Raw genomic sequence first — 26,326 nt, 5'->3', positions numbered from 1 at the left:
GTACTTGTGCCCTCTGCTGCTGTGCCCCCAGTAGTTGTGCCCCCAGTTGCTGTCAAACACAAAAAAATAAAAAAAACAAATACTTACCACTGCCCCGCTCCTGCTTCCCGACCGCTGCTGCTACTGCTCCGTTTGGCCTCCCGTGGCTCTTCTCTATGTGAGAGACGTCATGACGTTTCTCCCATAGCAGCGCCGCACAGACAACAGAGGTCAATAATAACCTCTAGTCTCTGTCACTGGAGCCGGCTGCAGCGGACGCCCACACAGCCCACTGCGTCTGCTGCAGCCTGGAGCGGGGTGTGGGTAGGCGGCACTGCTTGTCTGCACCAAGAACCGCTCCTGCGTCTGATGCGTATCCAGCCTAAATCTTGGTATGATGACAGAGAAAAATTACCTTTCATACAGGGTAACAGCTTGTCTGCTAAAATACGGATGTGATGGGCTCCATCAGTTAAAGAAAATAGGATTTTAATTACCTACCGGTAAATTCTTTTCTCGTAGTCCATAAGGGATCCAATGCCTCTGGAGGAGTAGACGTGTCAGAACTAAATGGAACCACAATAGGTTGATTCAGGTGAAACTCAGAGACAACCTTCAGCAGGAACTGCTGCCTAGTTCTGAACTCCGCTCTGTCCTCGTAAAAGACCAACTATGGACTTTTACACGATAAGGCCCCAATTCTGAGACACGCCTAGCAGAAGCCAGGGCCAGTAACATCACTGTCTTCCACGTGAGGTACTTGTCTTCTACTGTCATCAGAGGCTCAAACCAGGAGGACTGTATAAATTCCAACACCACATTCAAATCCCAGGGAGCCGTAGGCGGCACAAAAGGAGATTGTATGTGGAGTACTCCTTGCAAGAAGCTCTGAACTTCTGGCAACACTGCCAATTGTTTCTGGAAGGAAATGGTGAGAGCTGAAATCTGGATCTTAATGGAACCCAGATGCAAACCCTTATCCACACCAGTCTGCAGGAAACGTAAGAAACGTCCCAAGTGAAACTCGGCAGGTGGATACGTGCGTTCCTCCCACCAAGAGACATATCTCCTCCAGATATGACGATCGTGTTTTGACATCACAGGTTTCCTGGCCTGAACTATGGTAGCAATAACATTTTTGGAAAGGCCCTTGTGAGCTAGGATGTTCCACTCAACCTCCATGCCGTCAAACGAAGCCGCCGTAAGTCCGGACAGATGATCGGTCCGTGTTGAAGGAGATCGCTTCTTAGTGGTAGAGGCCAAGCCCGACTAGGCCAATCCGGGGCAATCAGAATTGCCTGGACTCCTTGAATTCTGATTCGCTTGAGCACCCTTGGGAGCGACGGAATCGGAGTAAACAAGTAGACAAGCCAGTAAGGGCAAGGTGACGTCAGCGCGTCCACTGCCCTCGCATAAGGGTCCCTGGTTTGAGAGCAATACCAGTGAAGCTTCTTGTTGAGACGAGAAGCCATCATATCTATCTGCGGTAAGCCCCACTGGTGGATGATTTGCTGGAACACCTGATGGTGGAGTCCCCACTCTCCCGGGTGGAGATTGTGACAACTGAGAAAGTCCGCTTCCCATTGTCTATACCCGGAATGAAGATTGCCAACATTGCTCTTGCATTTCTTTTCGCCCAGAGGAATATCTTTGACATCTCTCACATGCAGGCTCTGCTTTTTGTCCCTCCTTGCCAATTGATGTATGCATTGCAGTGGCGTTGTCTGACTAAACTTGGATCGCGTGATTCGTGAGCAGAGGAGAGGCCTGAAGCATAGCATTGTAGATTGCCCAAAGTTCCAGAATGTTGATCGGAAGGAGGGCTTCATGAGCTGACCACCTGTCCAGGAACTGTGCCCCTTGGGCGACAGCACCCCATCCTCGCAGACTCGCATCCGTCGTGAGGAGGGTCCAATCCCAAAACTCTGGCCTTCCAGGAGATTGGAGGACTGCAGCTACCACAAAAGGGAAACCTTGCCCTTCGGCGACAGCCAAATCATCCGGTGCATCTGTAGATGTGATCCGGACCACTTGCTCAGGAGATCCAATTGAAATGTTCTGGCATGGAACCTCCCATATAGGATAGCCTCGTAGGAGGAGACCATCTTCTCCAACTACCTGATGCAAAGATGGATGTATACACGAGCAGGTCGGAGCACCATGCGGACCAGCTCCTGAAGTGTTTTCGCCTTGTCCTCTGGGAGTAACACCTTCTGGGCCACCGTATCCAGTAACATCCCCAAGAACAGGAGCCGCTGGGACAGTACCAGGTGGGACTTCTTTAGATTGAGAACCCACCCATGTCGTGACAGAAGTTGGATAGTGTGGTCGATATGGAGCAATAAAAGCTCCATGGATTTTTCTTTTATCAGAAGATCGTCCAGGTAAGGGACAACACTGACCCCCTGGACCCGGAGTTGGAACATCATCTCCGTCATCACCTTCTTGAATACTCTCGGAGCTGTGGATAGGCCAAAGGGTAGTGCCTGGAATTTGTGGTGATCGTCCAGTAGGGCAAACCTCAGATAAGCCTGATGAGGTGGCCAAATTGGAATATGAAGGTAGGCGTCCTTGATATCCAGGGAAACCAAGAACTCCTGTTCTTCCAGACCCACAATCACTGCCCTCAGGTATTCCATTTTGAACTTGAAAACCTTTTAGGTAATGATTCAAGGACTTTAGATTCAAAATGGGCCGTACCTAGCCGTCCGGCTTTGGAACCACAAACAGGTTAGAGTAATAACCCCTGCCTCGTTGTGGTATCGGTACTGGAACAATGACTTGGGACTGGACCGACTGTTGCGTATCCTCCAAAGCTGGTAAGCTTGATTTGAAATATCGTTGGGGAGGAGCACCGTCGAACTCCAGCTTGTAGCCCTGAGAAATGAGGTCCCTTACCCATGTATCCTGGTAGGAGCTTTCCCAGATGCGGCTGTAGTGATGCAGTCGGGCTCCCACCTTGAGATCTCCTCAAGGTGGGTGGGTACCATCATGCTGAGGACTTAGTGGAAGCATAAGTGGTGCTCTATTCCTGAGAACCGGTGGTTGCAGTTCTTTTTGACTTACCTCTGGAGCCTCTATTTGCATTGGAGGCACCTCTGGCCCTAGAACGAAATCTGTTCGACCGAAAGGACTTAACAGACGGCCCTGAAAAGAAATGCCAAGCAAGCAGGGTCCCAGAGAGGAGAAACGTGGATTTTCCAGCAGTGACTTTGGAAATGCACGTATCCAACTCAACCCCAAAGAGCCATTCCCCTGAAAAGGGGAGGGATTCCACACTGTGCTTTGATTCTGCGTCTGCTATCCATTGACGCAACCACAAAGCCCTGCATGTCGACACTGCCATGGCAGAAGTCCTAGCATTAATGTTCCCCATTTCCTTGAGCGAGTCACACAGGACACCTGTAGTGACCTGAATGTGCTTGAGGAGAGTCACCATAGTGACCAGCGGCATAGCCCCAGAGAGGCCCTCCTGAATCTGATTAGCCCACGTGTGAATGGCATGGGTCATCCAGCAACCTGCTATTACTGGCCTCTGCAATATACCTGCTGCCATGTAAATAGATTTGCGTGTAGTCTCTATCTTTTTGTCCCCAGGATCCTTCATGGTAAAGGAGCCTAGGACAGGCAGCACCGCCTTTTTGGACAGTCGAGAGACTGATTCCTCAACCCCCGGGGGTTCTTCCCAAAATGTCCTACCTTCAGGAGCAAATGGGAAAGTGCACAAAAACTTGTTTGACACTTGGAATTTTTTGTCTGGATTTTTCCAGGCCAACTTAAATAGGTCATCTAACTCGCAGAATCAGGGAAAGTGACATTTGGCTTGTTTTGTGTAAAGGAAAACGACTGCTGTGACGCAGCATCCTCTAGAAGGAGCTTTAACATGTCCCGTATAGCCAGAATGAGGGGTTCAATACCCTGAGCAGAATCAGGATCCCCACTAATGGGATCTAAGTCCTCCCGATCCTCCTGTATATCCTCCTCTGAATCAGAGAATAGGGCAAGTAAACCACGCTTTTGTGGACCTGAATGAGAGATGGAGGGCTGTGTAACATCTGCCCTAGCAGCTAAGTCTGCAACAGCCTTAGCTGAGTTTTCTGAACATTAGCAGTGAGTTGTGAAGACATATCAGACATCATAGTTTTAAGAGACCCCAGCCCCTTCACCGAGTTGTGAAGATTGGCTGCACTGTTCACATGAAACAGAATCAGTAGATACGGGAGAGAATCTAGTGTGGCATACACTACAGAATTTGTGTTTACCCATGTTTACAGTAATCACAATAACCGACACACACACAGACAGTACTACTGATCAAACCTGCCCTTATTGTATGTGAGAGGAGACAGAGAAAGAGAAACCAGCACACCCCTAGCTGTACAGCCCCAGTGAGGCTGTCAGCTAATTAATTATATTACAGTGAAACACTAGTAAATTCCTTCCTGTAGAGGACCCAGATTGTGTACAATAGCGGCTCTCCCCCTTTGCTACACACTGTACCAATTTTTCAGCGTGTCTTGGGAGTCCGGAAGAACTGTGTGTGCTGAGTGCTGCTGCAGTAAGCAGAGGAAGGCGCCAAAATGCCTCTGGTCCCGCTCTGTGGTAGCTCCCCACTTCCCCAATGGCGCCAGAACTACAGCGTTTTTTATACTGGCAATGTCTCTAATTATGCTTAAAAACATTGCACCAGTGTTAGTTTAAGCCATCCTGAGCCAGTTTACACAGGGGGCTCAAGCGGGTCCCCCCAGGAGGGTCCCGTATGCCGTGCCCGCGTTCAGCCGCACTTTGAGCCGGGGGACCCCCCTAGCGGTGCCCCCGGCTCGTACTCACCACAGCTGCAGAGATGTGGAGCTGCAGAGACGTGCATCCTCTCCTGAGGGCACTTTTTTCTAAATTGCCTGTGGGAGGAGGCATAGAGGGGAGGAGCCAGCACACACAGTGAAGAAAATTAAAGTGCACCGTCTCCTTTGGACCCCATCTATACCCATTAGCACTAAGTCTCCCCAATATCCCTTATGGATGCTAGAGAAATATTTTCTTCTCCTTCAACTAAAAACTCCCCCCTCCAATGAGAACAGATTATTACTAAAACTTACAATTTATAATTACCTAGTTATCAATCCATAATTAAGCAAAAAGAAAAAACAATAAATAATAAAACAATGTCTCGATGCTGCCGCTCTGAGTGTAGAAGTACAGGTGTAAATGTTACTGATGAGCCATCAGCACCGACCTATTACTAGGTATAATGACTTCTGTTCTATGTGCACAGAGAAGACTACAGATCGTTGCTTGGGAAGCCTGAACACTACAAGAGGATATTTAACAGTACAAAGGTCTTTACATTGTGTTATTATGCATGCACTCTGCACTTCCTGCAATTGCTGAAAAGTGATGAAGTAGCAAGGTACATGCACTATCATGTGTCTCCTGGTTACATGGGCAGGGTCTGTCAGTGTGTGGCAGGTACTATGCAGATAGCTCTCATATAGCTTACTTGTTCATGTAACAAGTATTCAGTATATACTTTTTGTTTTAAAAAGACAGTTGTTGGAAGAAAATAGGATGCTGGGGTCCACATTAATACCATGGGGTATAGATGGATCCACCAGGAGCCATTGGCACTTTAAGAGTTTAACAGTGTGGGCTGGCTCCTCCCTCTATGCCCCTCCTACCAGACTCAGTCTAGAAACTGTGCCCGAGGAGACGGACATCTTCAAGAGAAGGATTTAAACACAGCTAGTGGCGAGATTCACACCAGCTCACACATACAAGGCACATCAAGCAAACTTAGCAACCGCTGAAACATTACTTACCAAGTAACATTGCAGTACTCAACTAAAACGAAGTTGTACTGAATGAAATAACGATAGCAGGAAAACGAAACGATGGGCGGGCGGGCGCCCAGCATCCTCTACGGACTACGAGAAAAGGATTTATCGTTAGGTAACCAAAATCCTATTTTCTCTTACGTCCTAGAGGATGCTGGGCTCTACATTAGTACCATGGGGATGTACCAAAGCTCCCAGAATGGGAGGGAGAGCGCGGAGGGTCCTGCAGAACTCATTTACTGAACTTCAGATCATCAGAGGCCAAAGTATTGAACTTGTAGAACTTAGCAAACGTGTTCGACCCAGACCAAGTTGCAGCTCGGCAAAGTTGTAATGCAGAGACACCCCGTGCAGCCGCCCAGGAAGACCCCACCTTACAAGTAGAGTGGGCCTGGACAGTCGTAGGACACGGCAATCCTGCCATAGAATAAGCATGCTGGAAAGTGAACCTGATACAGCGAGAGATCGTCTGCTTAGAAGCAGGACACCCAATTTTCTTGGGATCATACAGGACAAACAGAGTCTGATTTTCTGTGACGAGCAATCCTCTTCACATAGATTGTCAGACCCCTTACAACATCCAAGGACTTTGATGAAATTGAGGAGTCAGTAGCCACTGGCACTACAATAGGTTGGTTGATATGAAATGCCGACACAACCTTCAGAAGAAACTGCTGACGTGTTCAGAGCTCAGCTCTATTTTCGTGGAAGATCAAGTATGGGCTTTTACAGGACAAAGCCTCCAACTCCGACACACATCTAGCAGAAGCTAAAGCCAACAATGTGACAGCCTTCCATGTAAGAAATTTGACCTCAACCTCCTGTAAAGGCTCGAACCAGTCCAATTGGAGGAACTGCAACACCACGTTAAGGTTCCAAGGCGCCGTAGATGATACAAAGGGAGGTTGGATGTGCAGAACTCCCTTCATAAACATCTGAACCTCAGGGAGAGCAGCCAATTGTTTCTGAAAGAAAATGGATAGGGACGAAATCTGGACCTTCACAGATCCCAACCTCAGGCCAATATCCACACCAGCTTGTAGGAAGAGGAGAAACCGTCCCAGTTGAAACTCCACTGCCGGAAATTTATTGGACTCACACCAAGATACATATTTTTTCCAAATTCGATGGTAATGTTTAGACGTTACTCCTTTCCTAGCCTGTATCAGGGTTGGAATGACCTGGTTCGGAATGCCCTTTCGAGCTAGTATCAGGCGTTCAACCTCCATGCCGTCAAAAGTAGCCGCGGTAAGTCTTGATAGGCGAACGGCCCCTGCTGCAGCAGGCCCACCCGAAGAGGAAAAGGCCTCGGATCTTCTTGCAGTAGATCCAGAAGATCCGCGTACCAAGCCCTTCTTGGTCAGTCTGGAGCAATGAGGATCGCTTGAACCCTTGTTCTCCTTATGAGCTTTAGAACTCTTGGGGATGAGTGGAATTGGAGGAAACATGTACACCGACTGGAACACCCACGGAGTCACTAGGGCGTCCACCATCACTGCTTGCGGGTCCCTTGACCTGGAACAATACCGCCAAAGCTTCTTGTTGAGACGGGAGGCCATCATGTCGATCTGGGGTACGCCCCAAAGATCTGTTACCTCCTTGAACACCTCCGGATGGAGACCCCACTCCCCTGGATGGAGATCGTGTCTGCTGAGGAAGTCCGCTTCCCAGTTGTCTACTACCGGAATGAAGATTGCTGACAGCGCCAATGCGTCTTTTTCTGCCCAGAAGATGATTCTTGTTACCTCTGACATTGCAGCTCTGCTCTTCGTTCCGCCCTGTCTGTTTATGTAAGCCATTGTTGTCACATTGTCCGACTGTACTTGTACGGCCAGATTTCTCAGAAGATGGGCCGCTTGGAGAAGACAGTTGTAGGTGAGGTAATTGCAGCCACCAGAGGAGTGAAATCCTGGCCTTTGGCGACAGCATTATTCTCTGGTGCATGCGTAGATGGGATCCCGACCACTTGTCCAGGAGATCCAGTTGGAAGGACAGAGCGTGAAACCTCCCGTACTGCAGAGCCTCGTAAGACGCCACCATCTTCCCCAGAAGAAAGCGACAGTCCAACAGTGCGAATTGAAGATAAGCTTGATGCGGCAGCCAAATCGGAATGTGGGAGGTACGCATCCTTGATATCCAGGGATACCAGGAATTCCCCCTCCTCCAGACCTGATATCACTGCCCTTAGAGACTCCATTTTGAACTTGAACTCCCTCAGAAAGGGGTTTAATGATTTTAAGTTCAGAATGGGCCTGACCAAACCATCCGGTTTCGGTACCACAAAAAGGTTTGAATAGTAACCTCTGTTTTGCAAATGAGGTGGTACTGGCACAATGACCTGTGCCTCCACCAACTTCTGGACGGCTTCTTGCAGGATAGTCCTGTCTGCCAGCAGAGCTGGCAAGCCTGATTTGAAAAATCGGTGAGGAGGGAGATTTTGAAATTCCAGCCTGTACCCCTGAGACACAATATCTTGCACCCAGGGGTCCAGGCCGGATGACCCCAGACGTGACTGAAATGCCTGAGTCTCGCTCCCACTGGCCCCACCGCGCAGGTTTCTTGGACCTGGGCCAACCTACCCGAAACAAGGTGTTGGACGGCTTGGCCTTTCTGGGCTTAGTAGACCGAAAGGGCTGTGATGTAGCTGAAGAAAAGGGTTTCTTCGGAGCAGGTGTAGCTGAGGGAAGAAAAGGTGACTTACCAGCCGTAGCCGTGGAGATCCACGCATCTAATGCTTCCCCAAAGAGAGCCTGACCTGTGTAGGGTAGGGTCTCCACACTTCTCCTGGATTCCGCATCGGCAGACCACTGGTGCAACCACAGTCCTCGACGAGCTGATACAGACATGGAAGAAATTAACACAGCCATGGAACCCAGGTCTTTCATGGATTCTACCAGAAATCCTGCCGAATCCTGAATGTTACGTAAAAACAATTCAACATCACATTTCTCCATAGTAGCCAAGTCTTCAAGTAACGTGCCTGACCACTTTACTATAGCTTTGGCAATCCAAGCACTGGCAATAGTGGGACGTAGTACTGCCCCAAAAGCCGTGTACATGGATTCGAGCGTATTTTCAATTTTACGATCAGCCGGCTCTTTCAAGGCAGTAGATCATGGAACAGGTAAAAACCACCTTTTTTGAGAGTCTGGATACTGACGCGTCAATAGGCGGGTTTTCCCATTTTTTCCTATCTTCTACCGGGAAAGGAAATGGCACCATAACCCTTTTTAGGTATCTGGAATTTTTTATCCGGGGTTTCCCAAGCCTTTTCAAAAATAGCATTTATTTCCTTTGACGCAGGGAAGGTTAGTGAGGCTTTCTTATTTTCAGTGAAGTAAGCCTCATCAACCTGCTCGGGTGTTGTATCAGCAATATTCAACACATCTGTAATAGCCTCTACCATCAACTGCATCCCTTTAGCAGGAGATGCTGCCCCTGCAACACATCCCCGTCACGGTCTGCAGTATCAGAATCGGTATTGGTATCATCCTGCATGATCTGCGCAAGAGCACGTTTATGTGAATATACAGCGGGGAGCCCTGAGGTACCAGAACTGGGCCAGACTGCCATAGAGTTCTGTAAAGCCTGAGTTGCAGATTCATTTTGTGCAACCCTATTTGAAATCTGAGAAATCATAGATTTGATAGAGGATAACCACTCAGGCTCCCCTGCTGGTATCTGTGCTAAACCAGTACAATCCTGATTACATGAAATGGGATCATCCTGAGAGGACATATCCTCTGCAGCAAATGACACAAAGTACCTGGACATTGCTTAATGGAGACCACAGACACTCTCCACACACACACACACACACAGGAGAGGACAGACCGAGTTTCACAGCGAAAAATGGCAAGAGACACAGAGATTGGAGCCAACCCACACACATCGCTTTTAATGTAAAGGGAGACCCCTACTAGCGCTGACTGTGCACCTTAATAGGTTACACAGTCTTAATGCAGCCTCCCTACCCTTCTACAACCCCCTGGTACCATGAGAGATAGCTGGAGTTGCTGTGGAGGGACTTGCTCTTCCTGGACAGCGCTGTGCAGGCAGGAAAATGGCGCTGAACGCTGCTGGGTCTGCTCTGAGAAGCTCCGCCCCCAAAATGGCGCTGTCTTCCCGCTCTTCACAAGGATTATACTGGCCTGAGGTAAAATGCTGGCTGAGACCCAGACAGGCTTGCCGACCAGTGCAGGGTTCAGGCGCTGGCTCAGGGCGCTTCTCACAACGCCGCACTAAGTACCGTAGAGCCTCCGTAGCGCAGTTAGTACTGCGCTCCTACCCTGTTGCCGCCATCTTCACACCAGCCTCCCGCTTGCTAGGGGAGTTGGTGACTCACTCGCCACTGATCTTAAGCTCTGTAAGGGGGTGGCGGCATGCTGCTGGGGTGAGCGATCCCCTGTGGTGGGGAACGATCTATCCCCTCAGGAGCTCAGTGTCCTGTCAGCGAAGATAGTGGCTCAGACCCTGCAGGGCGGACACTACACCCCCCCCCCCCCCCCCCCTTAGTCCCACGAAGCAGGAAGGCGGTTGCCAGCAGCCTCCCTGTAAAATAATAAACTCTAAAAAAAAAAAAAAACACTCTACTAAAGAAGCTATGTTGAGCTCCCCTAGCTGTGACCGGCTCCTCCGGGCACATTTTCTAAACTGAGTCTGGTGGGAAGGGCATAGAGGGAGGAGCCATCTCACTCTCAAACTCTAAGTGCCAATGCCTCCTGGTGAACCAGTCTATACCCCCATGGTACTAATGTGGACCCCAGCATCCTCTAGGAAGTAAGAGAAAACACTTCAGCAACCTTCAATCTTGGTAGACCGGTGTATCCGGAGGTTCAGTGATCCCTTAAGTCACAGAATACACAGATACACAGTACCACCACCACACAACAGCAAAGGGTTGCTCACAATAATAGCCAACAATGATCAAATTAAAGGTCTCAATGAATCATCTAACTGGAACCTGTGGTGGCCGTTTCAGGACCATGCCTACCATCTCTCTGGCAGAGAGCATCAAGTCTGCCCCCCGGCCTAACCCTCAAGATGAGCAGGGAACTGTGGGGGGGGGGGGGGGGGGGGGGGGGGGTAGCACCCATATTTCCTTCTGCCACTGGTTACCTGCTATTGTTTATCCCCCCCCCGTTTTTTTTTCTTCTCTTTTCCTCTTCCACCCCACTGTGTGCTTTTCCTGTAATGTTTACCTCCACTGATAGCACACCCTGCCATTGCGCCCTACATACAGGGTCCGTCATAATAATACATAAGTGTCAGTTTTCCCATATATGTACTGGGCCCTTGTATGGCTCACCTCCCACAGTGTAACCTTCGAAGCGCGCCCAACATGGCTGCCTCATCTGGTACGCTTGTGGATGGGATGAAAAATACATGTACCTGGTGGTTTTGTTGGAACCCTACTCTTAATTGTAGGACTCTGAAATCACCCCCATTTTGTGTCAACTCTTCTAGGGGTAGACTATTCCACCCTGGGTAATCCTATGCTGTGCGCCCAAGATGGCTGCCGCACCTGGTATCTTGTGAGGGTGGAATGCACAACCCTTGGAAGTTATTAACCAAAATCATGCATTATGCTTTCTGTGTGCTCAAGGTTATCTTTTATGTGGCTGATCTATTGCTGTATTACTCAAATCCTCTGTATTATGTGCATTGTTTTTGATGTCTGTAAAGCACCTTGAGTCCTGTTGGAGAAAGAGCGCTATATAAATAAAATTATTATTATTATTTTCTAATTGGCATAGATGGAATGAGCTGCGATTAAATCTGTTTTGCTAAATATCTGGTAAAACACATAACCATAGGTCACTTCATGTTTATTAATGAGTGCTTCCTATTCAAGTCCAGTTGATCTTCTGAAGTAAAATAAATCTAATATGAAAACTTTGAACGTAAGCAAAAGCCCAGTGTCTGAAATAAGAGGTTACCTGCAACTTCAATGCGGATTTTCATGTTCTTCTGTAGGTCTGTTAAAGGGTTGATATATTCCAAGGCTCTACAAGACGTCACTTCTTCCAGTTTAGCTTTTAGCTGGTTTAATCTCTCCTTGAATAACCTGTAAAATAAGGAAAAGCATATTATTGTTAATCACCATTAAACTCATTTCTCCATATCCATCTGGGGGACGCTGCCGCCGAACTGTGAATTCAGGGCGCAGGAGCTGGTCACTTGAAAGGTTAACTCTTTCTCTGAGGGCTGAAACTGCTCCCTCGCCATTCCCTCCCTAGTTTCCATTTACATATCCTAAAAAGATAGGAGAAAGCAGAGGAATATCAAAACAAGTTGTTTACACAGTAAACAAATTCAAAACTAAGAAGATGAATTCAAAGAAAAGGATTTAAGAGAGTATAAAAAAAAACAATCCAACAACCCCCTTTTCTCCATCATACTTTCTGAATAATACTGCTACCATGGGAACAAAGCTGTATGGTGCACTCAGAGCTGACTGACCTCATAACTTTGTGCCCAAAAGTCGTATCTTTAGATGCAGAAATATTAAAATCAGGATTTTGGTACTTACCGATAAATCCCTTTCTCCGATTCCACAGGGGCCACTGGAGTGTAGTTACAATGGGGAAATAGTAGGTAGTATTGGGAGCTGGCACTTTAAAAATTCTCACACTGTGGCTAGCTCCTCCCCTACTATCTCCCCTCCAAGCCAGTCTACGTTAAACTGTGCCCGAGGAGAGCTGTAGTAACCAAACCGTAAGGTAGAGGAGGTTAGCGACGCCCTGTAAACCAGGCGAACACAAACGAAACCTGGAACAGAACCTGACAAAAACCAGGCTAGCCTGAACCCAACAAGCAGTCATATGGTGATCTGCAAACCGTTAATCAAACAACAATCAGGAGAAACAGCGCTGGGCGGGCGTCCAGTGGCCCCTGTGGAATCGGAGAAAGGGATTTATCGGTAAGTACCAAAATCCTGATTTCTCCTTCATCCACTAGGGGCCACTGGAGTGTAGTTACAATGGGGACGTCCCAGAGCTCCCAAAAACGGGTGGGAAAGCGCTGAGAGTCCTGTAAAAACTGCTCGGCCAAACAGTGATGCAGAGGCCGTAAAAGTGTCAAACTTGTAGAATTTGACAAAATAAATGTCGGTTTGACCAAGTAGCCGTCCGACAAAATATTCATGGAGACCCCGCGGGCGGCTGCCCACGAAGGTCTTACAATGCGCGTAAAGCGCGCTGAAATGGAAAACGGAGGCTCCCTAGTCACCGCCAAGAAGACTGTCTGATGATCAGATGTATCCAACTGTCCAGCATATGCTGGGACCCCGGCTATTTAGTACGGGAACATCGTACAGAGCAAAGAAGAAAAAACACTTCATCGAATAGCCTGAGACCTCTATAGAGAGAGTTGGCGAGCCCTGACCACATTCAGAGAGGATTGAAAAACACTAGTGTCAGATTTATATGAAAAATGGACATCCCCCCTGGAAGAAACGACCGCTGAGGCCGAAGCACAGCCAGGGGAGTTGCCAATAGAGTACTCCCTGAACAAGAGGCCGAACTTACGGCCGCTAGGCTAATATAATTTGGAAGAAAGGCAAAAAAAAAGGCAGAGACCTAAAATTCCGGTCAGTGTGGTTTGAAGCGCAGCGGAGCAAAAACCTCCCAGAGAAACCAAAGATGAATGGTAACTGGAAGAAGGGGGAAAAACCCCTTTTATCCTTATTATGTCCCATAACGTTTTCCAAAAGTGGCAAAAGCGAGAAGAGGTAACCGAATTCCGCAATCGGAGCCCAGTAGGCCTAACCGAACTAGGGAACTCCTCCCTTCTGAGGTCTCGTGAACAGTCACACGGGTAAACGAAACCAGTGTAAGATTGAACAAGGAGAAAAAAGGAGCCTGTTGAAGTAGACATTCCAGTCGAGGTAGGAGCCAAGGCTCCTCTACTGACAACAGGCGTATCTGCATCTTCAAGTCATGCGTGGCCCAACCAGCGCCACCGAGAGGACTAGAACGCATAATCCCCTCCTGTGTTACTGAACATGAGGTAGAAATAGAAAAGGAGGCAGGATAGAATAACCAGAAAACTCCCCGGAACCCTGAGGGCCTCCACGGCTACTGCCGCCAGAGCTCACGTCCGAGAGTAATAAAGGGTTAAAGAGTCAGTCAGAACTCCCTGAGGCCGATCCGAAATTTCCGCCCACAGCGGACCAGCTGACCAAACTCCGGGGAATGTTCCCTCACCCGGGAGTCTGACCTGGTGGCTTGATCTGGAAACAAGATTGTTGTCCCCCGCTCCGAGAGGAATGGAGGCGACCACTCATTGCGTCGCAACTTGACTGAAGAAATAGAGTCTCTGGTGCCGAGGAATGAAAAATCCTCTGACGGACCGTGTTGAGAAACGTCTATGTGGAGCATAAATTGGATCTGTGTCGAATCAGAAACTCCTGGATCCTCCGGATATACAGAGTGGGATAGTAGTAGTAAATTGTCCCATTAGGGAACCAACGTCACCCACTGCCCTTGAAAAAGAGTTATTCTGTGATCTTCCTGAACTCTGTGGGAGCGGAAGAGAGACCGAGAGGAAAGGGCTGTAATGCGAATCTGAGAAAAGCCTGTCCAACAGAAATCAGTAAACAGGTATCTCTGAAGACAAGGGACACGTAAAACTCCCTTTCTTGTTCCAACTAGCAATCACAGACTAAAAGGATTGTAAGGCCAGGATAGGCCTGTCCGAGCCACTTGGCTTTGGAACGTGAAAAGAAAACAAAGGCCTGAGAACTGTCCTAATTCAAATGATATGTGAAAAACAGGGATCAACACCCTTTGTGGTTAGAAAACTATGGAGCGCCGCCTGCAGTATGACTCTTGTCATCTTAAATCGGCCGACCCATGCCGAGGGACTCCTGAGACGGTTGTAACCGCCCAAGCCTTCTCCCATCGACCTGCGCTTACCCTGGGACCCTCCAGGTGGTAGGAAAGTCTGTGTAATGGGTGTATAGGATGACATAAAATCAGACTGGGCCGAGGATGATGAACCTCTGCTTCAGCCCTTTCTACCCTGAGATCCCCTGGCGACGGAGATATCGCCCGTGTGGAGACGAAAGCCTGAAAGGGCACGGAAAAAACTAAGGGAAAAACCAGTAAAGGTCTATCTTGGAGCTGGGGCAGTAGTAGGAGAAAGCCAAGTGGACTTACCTCCAATGGTTCAAGAAATCCTGCAGAAAGTTCCTTCCCCAGAACCATCTGCCTCGTAGGATTTCATGTTTACCTGTCACTGTCGCAGCCCCAGAGGTCGTCGGGTTAAGACAGCCCAATCGAAAATGCAGGTTCCGAGTCTGCAGACGTGGAGACCTCCAAAGAACATAAAGCAGAATCGTGATTCTGACCTGTACCAAAGTATCAATTGATCCTGATGCGAAGCATCCTGTAACCTAGAGGACAATTGTTCCACAACCTACCTGCTCCGGACAAGGTAGAAACCTGCTGCCGTATATGTCTTCGATGGATCCCTGAGCAAGGTTGCCTCAGGAAAACGGCGGCTTGATGGACCGGCGATACACCGAGGTGTATACCCTAGAGAGGTTCTGATACCATCTCCTGCCATCTGCGGGGAAAGGATAGGAAAACAAACATTGTTTGATACCTGATATTGTGTATTCGGGTGTCTGTCGGCCGCCTACCGGAGCCTGCCCAGCTCATCCGAAACTGGACCAGTCGCTGTCATTTCGTCAATGGCGTGGAACCCTGATGGACTTGACGTGTCCTCCTCCTTTACCTGCAGTATCAGATGAACTGCTGTATTATGTACCTGTATATTCTGAGACACTGGTTCAGATCCACAGAAAACAGACATCAGTAATGCATGGAATGTTAGCAAGGTTTCTTCTTGGAAAGGTGAAATGACGTACAAGGTCTCTGGTTAATAGTGACAGTACCTGCATAATTGTTCAAACAGGAGCGTCCTGCAGGTGCGTGGAGGGCGAAGCAGATGGCTCCACTGCATACTTCACACCTAAGAGGGAATTCTTCGACTATCCCAGGTGAGACAAACGAAAGGAGAAAAGGTGGGTTAAATGAACAGAGCCCTACGTAAGGTCTGCACTATAATGTGTAGTGACCGACACAATTAAAATAAACTTTCTGGAGCAGCTGAGACCTGAACCAGTAGCGCTGCGCTGTGGGACAGGCTATAGGAGTTCTCCTTAAAGTTTTGTTTGGATTCAAACCCCTGTCCAGATACCCGCTACTAGCGTATTGAGCCACAGCGCTATTTGTCCGATGCCTTACACACATTCCCCAATTACAATAGCATTAGTAACTAGTGACACCAAGGAATAATAAAGGGAAGGCAACACTCCTGTATTTTGTGTACCGCTAATTAAGGTGCACCAGATGTTTCTCGGAGGTTCCGCTGGCTTTTCAAAATGGTGACCAGCCTGTGAGAAAGATGGGGGAAAATGTTATGTGCAAGGTGTTATTAGAAAACATTGCGGAAGTTTTGTTTTATCCCCTATATCTGGTATTTTATGGATATATCTATATACATACCCACACGCACTTAAATATATATATCTATATATATATATGTATACATACACAAACATAACTATATATGTATATCTACCCACACACCACCGTGACACCCACCGGGTAGATAAATACTGTCTATGTGAACCCAACCGGGTAGATAAATACTGTGTATTTGTAGGTAAAAAAATACTGCACAGTAGATTTTTTTTTAATTATTAATGAGCCGAGTCCCAGCTACTGTAATAGAGCAGGTTCCCTGATTTATAAGTAGGGAAATGCTGGGTAGAGGACTCTACTGCAGGGAGGAATGTAGCTATATTTCAGCAGCCTGAAGTATAGAAAAGTTAAAAACCCCAGAGACAGGGTCTGTTGCCTAGCGACAGTGAGCCCGCTGAGTAAAGCGGGTTATAAGCTCCTTGTAAAGAAATCCTCCCTGCACAGCCAGGAGAGGATTGAGTCTCCAGTGTGAGGCACACACTGGAGCAGCGTGCTGCAGCGGCGCGGGGAGCGGAGAGAGCCCGCCGTAGAGAGCGGGAGTTAGCTCCGCCCCCCCTGCCTCGTGCAAATGTATACCCCGGCCGCCTTGCTGAGGTCGGGGTGCGGGCAAATATAACCCCCGGCACTGCTGCTGCCGGGGAGAATGTATATTGTGCAAGTGCTGATAGACTTCTTCTGCTGTCAGACCTCTGTTTGGGAGAACCTTCAGGAATCGTAGGACCACGCATCTCCCCTGGTGAACATAGTCATATATGCTGTGGCCGGGGAGCGGTGTAACCCCCCCGGTCACCTGTATGCAGCTTAGTCTGAGCCCGCCGGACGGAGCGCGACTTAGCTCCGCCCCTCTGCTCCGGCGCCACTTTTAAATCTAAAAATCAGCTACTCCGGCGCCTGTATTACCCGGCTGAGCTGCGGTCGGGTAGTGTAAATGTATCACCCGGCTGCCTTCTGCTGCAGCCGGGGATTAAAGAGCGCTGAGCCCGCTTACAGAGCGGGCTGAAGCTCCGCCCCCCCATAATGGCGCCAAGATTACACTCTGTGATACAGACAAATACAAGCATGAAAATAAATGGTCAGTAATATATATGAAGTCTCTCTCTATCACAGAGCGAGGGACTAACTGCTCCATGTCTGTACCCACTGTTATACAGGACACAACACAGTAAAAAAAACCATCACATTTATCTGGAGGGGGGGAGATTGTACTCACCGTCCTTTTGATGGCGTGGCCCCGACACGCGCCGCACGCAGCGGTGTCCGGCCGGAATCTTGATGGAGTGGTCCCGACACACGCCGCACGCAGCGGTGTCCGACCATTTTTGATACTCACCGCTGCCATGCTGCCGGAATCTTCTGCTGGATGGAGTGGCCGCGACACGCGCCGCACGCAGCGGTGTCCGCCAACTCAGGAGAGCTCAGTGTCTCCCTCAGCCGGAGGCCCATCCCTAGCCGCACGCAGCTGCGATGGGACCCCGCCGGCAGCTCCCACGGTGCAGACTGGCAGTGGCAGAGCTGCCAGTCTGTGAGTGTGTGAAAGAAAAATAAAATAAAGAAAAAATAAAAATTTCTTCAGCTAAACCCAAGTGAACCAGCTACCTCGGGCACTAAACTAAGACTGGCTTGGAGGGGAGATAGTAGGGGAGGAGCTAGCCACAGTGAGAATTTTTAAAGTGCCAGCTCCCAATACTACCTACTATTTCCCAATTGTAACTACACTCCAGTGGCCCCTAGTGGATGAAGGAGAAAAAGATAAAAACATACTAAAAGTGTGATAGGGGAAGATAAGATTTTAAACCTACCCTTAAATCTTTTTCTCGTAGTCCGTAGAGAATGCTGGGGACTCCGTAAGGACCATGGGGATAGACGGGCTCCGCAGGAGACATGGGCACTTTAAGAAAGACTTTGCGTATGCCCCTCCTCCAGACCTCAGTTAGAGAAACTGTGCCCAGAGGAGACGGACAGTGCGAGGAAAGGATTTTTGTTAAACCAAGGGCAAGATTCATACCAGCCCACACCATTCACACCGTATAACTTGTGATAAACTAACCAGTTAACAGTATGAAAAAACAACATAGCATCAGTCGGAGACCGATGAAAACAATAACATAGGCCCTCATTCCGAGTTGTTCGCTCGGTATTTTTCATCGCATCGCAGTGAAAATCCGCTTAGTACGCATGCGCAATGTTCGCACTGCGACTGCGCCAAGTAACTTTACTATGAAGAAAGTAATTTTACTCACGGCTTTTTCTTCGCTCCGGCGATCGTAATGTGATTGACAGGAAATGGGTGTTACTGGGCGGAAACACGGCGTTTCAGGGGCGTGTGGCTGAAAACGCTACCGTTTCCGGAAAAAACGCAGGAGTGGCCGGGGAAACGGTGGGAGTGCCTGGCCGAACGCTGGGTGTGTTTGTGACGTCAACCAGGAACGACAAGCACTGAACTGATCGCACAGGCAGAGTAAGTCTGGAGCTACTCTGAAACTGCTAAGTAGTTAGTAATCGCAATATTGCGAATACATCGGTCGCAATTTTAAGAAGCTAAGATTCACTCCCAGTAGGCGGCGGCTTAGCGTGTGTAACTCTGCTAAATTCGCCTTGCGACCGATCAACTCGGAATGAGGGCCATAACCCTTATGTAAGCAAAACTATATACAAGTCTTGCAGAAGTAGTCTGCACTTGGGACGGGCGCCCAGCATCCTCTACGGACTATGAGAAAAAGATTTACCGGTAGGTTTAAAATCTTATTTTCTCTTACGTCCTAGAGGATGCTGGGGACTCCGTAAGGACCATGGGGATTATACCAAAGCTCCCAATCGGGCGGGAGAGTGCGGATGACTCTGCAGCACCGATTGAGCAAACAGGAGGCCCTCCTTAGCCAGGGAATCAAACTTATAGAACTTTGCAAAGGTGTTTGAACCCGACCAAGTAACAGCTCGGCACAGCTGTAGTGCCGAGACCCCTCGGACAGCCGCCCAAGACGAGCCCACCTTCCTAGTGGAATGGTCCTTGACTGATTTTGGTAACGGCAATCCAGCCGTCGCATGCGCCTGCTGCATCGTGTTACAGATCCAGCGAGCAATACTCTTTGAAGCAGGAGCGCCAACCTTGTTGGCTGCATACAGGACAAACAGTGCTTCTGTTTTTCTGACTCTAGCCGTTCTGGCAACGTAAATTTTCAAAGCCCTGACCACAGCAAGGGACTCAGAATCCTCCAAGTCTCGTGTAGCCACTGGCACCACAATAGGTTGGTTCATATGAAAAGATGACACCACCTTAGGCAAAAATTGAGGACGGGTCCGCAATTCCGCTCTATCCATATGGAAAACTAGATAGGGGCTTTTATGAGACAAAGCCGCCAATTCCGACACTCGCCTAGTCGAAGCCAAGGCTAACAACATGACTACTTTCCAAGTGAGATATTTTAACTCCACCGATTTAAGTGGTTCAAACCAGTGCAAGTTAAGGAAACTCAACACCACGTTAAAGGTCCCAAGGTGCCACCGGCGGTACAAAAGAAGGCTGAATATGCAGCACTCCCTTCACAAAAGTCTGTACTTCTGGGAGACAGGCCAATTCTTTTTGAAAGAAAATGGATAAGGCCGAAATCTGAAACTTAATGGAGCCTAATTTTAGGCCCAAATTCACTCCAGTTTGTAGGAAGTGAAGGAAACGGCCCAGATGGAATTCTTCCGTAGGAGTATTCCTGGCCTCACACCAAGAAACATTTTCACCATATACGGTGATAATGTTTAGCAGTCACGTCCTTCCTAGTCTTCATCAGAGTAGGAATGACCTCAACTGGAATGCCCTTTTCCGCTAGGATCCGGCGTTCAACCGCCATGCCGCCAAACACAGCCGCGGTAAGTCTTGGAACAGACAGGGCCCCTGTTGCAACAGGTCCTGTTCTCTTAGAGGAAGAGGCCACGGATCTTCTGTGAGCATCTCCTGTAGATCCGGATACCAGGCCCTTCGTGGCCAATCTGGAACACTGAGAATTGTCTGTACTCCTCTTTTTCTTATTATTCTCAACACCTTTGGGATGAGAGGAAGAGGAGGAAAATACATAGACCGACTGGAACACCCACGGTGTCACTAGGGCGTCCACAGCTACCGCCTGAGTGTCTCTTGACCTGGCGCAATACCTCTGCAGATTTTTGTTGAGGCGGGACGCCATCATGTCTATCTGGGGCAGTCCCCACTGGCTTGCAATCTATGCGAAGACTTCCTGATGAAGTCCCCACTCTCCTTGATGCAAGTCGTGTCTGCTTCCCAGTTGTCCACTCCCGGAATGAACACTGCTGACAATGCGCTTACATGATTTTCAGCCCAGCGAAGAATCCTGGTGGCTTCCGCCATTGCCACTCTGCTCCTTGTGCCGCCCTGGCGGTTTACATGAGCCACTGCGGTGATGTTGTCTGACTGGATCAGAACTGGTAAGTCGCGAAGCAAGGTCTCCGCTTGACGAAGGGCGTTGTATATGGCCCTCAGCTCCAGGACATTGATGTGAAGACAAGTCTCATGACTTGACCAAAGACCCTGGAAGTTTCTTCCTTGTGTGATTGCTCCCCAACCTCGGAGGCTCGCGTCCGTGATCACCAGAACCCAGTCCTGAATGCCAAACCTGCGACCCTCTAGAAGGTGAGCACTCTGCAGCCACCACAGGAGAGATACCCTGGCCCTGGGGGACAGGTGATCAACTGATGAATCTGTAGATGTGACCCAGACCACTTGTCCAGTAGGTCCCATTGGAAGGTCCTCGCATGGAACCTGCCGAATGGAATGGCCTCGTAAGATGCCACCATCTTTCCCAGGACTCGAGTGCAGTGATGCACTGACACCTGTTTTGGTTTCAATAGGTTCCTGACCAGAGTCACGAGTTCTTGAGCCTTTTCCATTGGAAGATAAACCCTTTTCTGGTCCGTATCCAGAATCATGCCCAAGAAGGTCAGACGAGTCATAGGAACCAGCTGCGACTTCGGGATATTGAGAATCCAGCAGTGTTGCTGTAACACCTTCAGTGAAAGTGACACGCTGTTCAGTAACTGCTCTTGTGATCTCGCTTTTATGAGGAGATCGTCCAAGTACGGGATAATTGTGACTCCCTGCTTGCGCAGGAGCACCATCATTTCCGCCATTACCTTGGTGAAAATTCTCGGGGCCGTGAAAAGCCCAAACGGCAACGTCTGAAATTGGTAATGACAATCCTGTACCACAAATCTCAGGTATGCCTGATGAGGTGGATATATGGGAACATGAAGGTATGCATCCTTTATGTCCAGAGATACCATAAAATTCCCCCCTTCCAGGCTGGCGATGACCGCCCTGAGCGATTCCATCTTGAACTTGAACCTTTTCAAGTATAGGTTCAGGGATTTTAAACTTAGAATGGGTCTGACCGAACCGTCCGGTTTCGGGACTACAAACAGGGTTGAGTATTATCCCCTCCCTTGTTGAAGTAGGGGAACCTTGACCACCACCTGTTGAAGATACAATTTGTGAATTGCATTTAACACTATCTCCCTTTCTGGGGGAGAAGTCGGCAGGGCCGATTTGAAAAACCGGAGAGGAGGCACCTCTTCGAATTCCAGCTTGTAACCCTGATAAACAATTTCTATTGCCCAGGGATCCACCTGTGAGTGAACGCAGATGTGGCTAAAAAAAGTCGTAGACGTGCCCCCACTGGGGCGGACTCCCTTAGCGGAGCCCCAGCGTCATGCAGTGGATTTTGTAGAGGCCGGGGAGGACTTCTGCTCCTGGGAACTAGCTGTGTTGTGCAGCTTTTTCCCTCTGCCCTTACCTCTGGCAAGAAAGGCCGCACCTCGTACTCTCTTGTTTCTTTGTGACCGAGGCTGTGAGGGAATATAAGGCAAAACATTTGATTTACCAGCTGTAGCTGTGGAGACCAGGTCCGAGAGACCTTCCCAAACAATTCCTCACCCTTGTAAGGTAAAACCTCCATATGCCTCTTTGAGTCGGCATCACCAGCCCACTACTGGGTCCATAGGACTAGTCTAGCAGAAAATCGACATAGCGTTGATTCTAGAACCCAGTAGACCAATGTCTCTTTGAGCATCTCTCATATATAAGACAGCATCTTTTATATGTCCTAGGGTCAATAAGATGGTATCCTTATCCAGGGTTTCAATTTCCGCTGATAAGGTATCTGTCCATGCTGCTACAGCACTACACACCCAAGACGACGCAATAGACAGTCTGAGTAAGGTACACGAATGTGTGTAAATGGACTTCAAGGTAACCTCCTGCTTGCGATCAGCAAGGATCCCTGAGGGTAGCCGTATCTTGTAATGGCAGCACTACCTTTTTGGATAAGCACGTCAACGCTTTGTCCACCCTAGGGGAGGATTCCCACCGTATCCTGTCCGTTGGCAGGAAAGGATACACCATAAGAATCCTTTTGGGAATCTGCAGTTTTGTCTGGAGATTCCCATGCTTTTTTCACATAACTCATTCAGCTCATGTGAGGGAGGAAAGGTTACCTCAGGTTTCTTTCCATTATACATGTGTACCCTCGTGTCAATGACAGGGGGTTCCTCTGTGATATGCAAAACATCTTTTATTGCAATAATCATATATCGAATACATTTAGCCACTTTTGGTTGAAACTTTGCATCATCGTAGTAGACACTGGAGTCAGAATCCAGGTTGGTATCTGTGTCTACTATTTGGGATAGTGGGCGCTTTTGAGACCCCGAAGGTCCCTGCGACATAGGGACAGACATGGGTTGACTCCCTGGCTGTTCCCTAGCTTCCGCTTTGTCTAATCTTTTGTGCAATAAATTTACATTAGCACTTAAAACATTCCACATATCCATCCAGTCAGGTGTCGGCGTTGTCGACAGAGACACCACATTCATTTGCTCCTCCTCCCCCCTAGGAAAGCCTATTACCTCAGACATGTCGACACACGCGTACCGACACACCACACACTCAGGGAATCCTCTTACAAGGCCCTTTGGAGAGACAGAGAGAGAGTATGCCAGCACACACCCAGCGCTATATGACCCAGGAAAAAACACACACAATATGTTTACCTAGATAGCGCTGTATGTATTTTGCGACGAATATGTGCCCCCCCCCCATCTTTAACTCTTTAAAACCCTCTTTCACCGTGGATAAGCAGGGGAGAGCCCGGGGAGTTTCCTCTCAGCGCTGTGCTGTGGAGAAAATGGCACTGGTAAGTGTCCCGCACAAATATCTAAAAACCTGGCTGGGGCTCTTTATATATACAGTGCCCAGCTGTATATATATACTTTTGGCAAAGAAAGGAGGTTTGCCGTTTGTGTGTGCTGTGTGAGAGCAATGGCGCACAGCGTTACTGCTGTGCGTTACCTCAGTGAAGATCTGAAGTCTTCTGCCGCCTCTGAAGTCTTCTTTCTTCTCATACTCACCCGGCTTCCATCTTCCGGCTCTGCGAGGAGGACGGCGGCGCGGCTCTGGGACGGACGGCGAGAGTGAGACCTGCGTACCGATCCCTCTGGAGCTAATGGTGTCCAGTAGCCTAAGAAACAGAGCCTAACATTAAAGTAGGTCTGTTTCTCTCCGCTCAGTCGCTCGATGCAGGGAGTCTGTTGCCAGCAGGCTCCCTGAAAATAAAAAACCTAACAAATATACTTTCTTTCAGGAAACTCAGGAGAGCTCCCTGTAATGCATCCAGTCTCCTCTGGGCACAGTAGTAAACTGAGGTCTGGAAGAGGGGCATAGAGGGAGGAGCCAGTGCACACCCATACCTAAAGTTTTTCTTAAAGTGCCCATGTCCCCAGCATCCTCTAGGACGTAAAAGAAATAATAATTGCAAAAAACAGCTGTTCAGTGGATGCACAGTGATGCGCTGCCCAGGAAGCACTTACTGAGCTCCATAGATGAGAAGTGCAAGATACAGATCTACAGTGGATGCACTGCCCAGGAAGCACTTACTGAGCTCCATAGATGAGAAGTGCAAGATACAGCTCTACAGTGGATGCACTGCCCAGGAAGCACTTACTGAGCTCCATAGATGAGAAGTGCAAGATACAGCTCTACAGTGGATGCACTGCCCAGGAAGCACTTACGGAGCTCCTCAGATGAGAATTGCAAGACACAGCTGTTCAGTGGATACACAGTGATCCGCTGCCCAGGAATCACTTACGGAGCTCCTCAGATGAGAAGAACTGCAAGACACAGCTGTACAGCCGATGCACAGTAATGTGCTGCTCAGGAAGGAGGAGCTCCTCAGATGAAATAAAATGAATTCTGGAAATGGAAGAATGGAACAAGAATAATATATGAACAGTGGATCTGATCCAACTTGATCTTGGGCTCATCCCAACAGTCCACCAGTTGATGGAACACATCGGGCTGAAGAGACCACTGATTTGTGTTGAGTGAGATAGTCCACTTCCCAATTTTTGATGCCTGGGATGTAAACCGCCTAAATCACAAGGTCATGACTTTCCATTCCAGTCATTAACAGACTATGGACTGTCCTTTTGTCTTTACAGAGTGGTTTCCACAGCTACCCCGTCAAACGTAGCCACGCTAAAATCTGGGTGAAGGAAAAAAGGACACTGGGACAGATGTATTAACCTGGAGAAGGCATAAGGAAGTGATAAACCAGCGATATGTGCAAGGTGATAAAGGCACCAGCCAATCATCTCCATTATGTAAATTAACAGTTAGGATCTGATTGGCTGGTGCGTTATCACCTTGCACATATCACTGGTTTATCACTTTTTTATGCCTTCTCCAGGTTAATACATCTGCCCCCCTGTTTTAGAAGGCCTTTACTTAGAAATAGCGGCCCTGGATTATATGCGAGTAGCCTTCGAGGAAACCATGGGGCAGATGTATTAACCTGGAGAAGGCATAAGGAAGTGATAAACCAGTGATATGTGCAAGGTGATAAAGGCAGCAGCCAATCAGATCCTAACTGTTAATTTACATATTGGAGCTGATTGGCTGGTGCCTTTATCACCTTGCACATATCACTGGTTTAATCACTTTTTTATGCCTTCTCCAGGTTAATACATCTGCCTCAAGTTCTCTTAGGCCAATGAGGCACCACTAGTATGACAGTTATAAATTGTTCTTGAACCCGCTTATAAACTTAAGAAACCGCGGAAATGGTGGAAACTGATACACCAGGCTGTACAGTCAAACTATCGTGAAAGCATCCACTGTCTCCGCCCTTGTTTCTTGTCCTGGACACATACCTGTGTGTTTGAAACTTCTGGCAAAATGCCATTAGATTCACCTGTGGGTAATTTCATAACTGGACTAGCCTCTGGACCCTTCTGGATGCAATGTCCAATTCCCCTGGACGAAATTCCCGATGCTTAGATAAATAAGGCACCAGATGTCTATGTCTGGTTGTTAAACTGCTGATAGCATCACGTGGTGATGTTCAGGCAAAAGTGGTGATGTTCAGGCACAAGCCACTTTCACCAAGGGCCTCCTTGTTTGTATGCGACAACCGTTGCATATTCTAACTGAACTTAAAAAGTCTGAGACTGTATGTGGACTGGCCATTAGCGCATGCTTAAAATTGCTGCGAGTTCTAAAAATGTTATGGCCTTGAACTTTCTTGGTCTACCCATAGACCCTGAAACTGAATGGTTCGAGCAGGGTACCTGCATTTTAGAGAATTATATCTTTGTCAGATTTTAGAAATTTCAGATAACGAACCTCTTTCCTACTGAGAGAACATTGTCTGGCGCCACCCAAGTAGAGAAACTGTGGCCCTTGGAGACAAGTACAACAACCTATGAAATTGTATACGAGACCTTGTGCAAGAAAGTCTAGCTGAAATGTGAAATATTCAGAACTGGTGCTTTGAAACACGGCACCATCTTTTCTAACAGTAGAATGCATCAGTGCATAAAGACTGTCTGTATGTGAGCAATAGCTGCTGAACGAAGACATTGTACAATTAGTAAGGTACCTTGAATGGGTAGGTCGACCACACTTAGGTCAACAGTCATTAGGTCGACATGATTTTTTTTTTTACTTTTTTTGGTGTTGTTTTC

The 26,326-nt window shown here is 48.3% G+C and overlaps 1 protein-coding gene across 6 annotated transcripts in view; it reads right to left on the bottom strand.

Annotated features, from left to right (window-relative positions):
• BRMS1 (BRMS1 transcriptional repressor and anoikis regulator) overlaps window positions 1-26,326 on the bottom strand; it is a 139,545-nt gene that overhangs the window by 52,523 nt on the left and 60,696 nt on the right. For all 6 annotated transcript variants that reach the window (XM_063945107.1, XM_063945108.1, XM_063945111.1 and 3 more), the window contains exon 4: window positions 11,750-11,877. In XM_063945107.1, coding sequence (XP_063801177.1) covers window positions 11,750-11,877 — 128 coding nt within the window. The remainder of the gene's footprint in view (window positions 1-11,749; window positions 11,878-26,326) is intronic.

Source organism: Pseudophryne corroboree, chromosome 11, assembly GCF_028390025.1.
Source record: "Pseudophryne corroboree isolate aPseCor3 chromosome 11, aPseCor3.hap2, whole genome shotgun sequence".
In the NCBI taxonomy this organism is placed as follows: domain Eukaryota; kingdom Metazoa; phylum Chordata; class Amphibia; order Anura; family Myobatrachidae; genus Pseudophryne; species Pseudophryne corroboree.
Note: the sequence above shows the minus strand (reverse complement) of the source record. Positions and strands in the feature narration are given on the sequence as shown.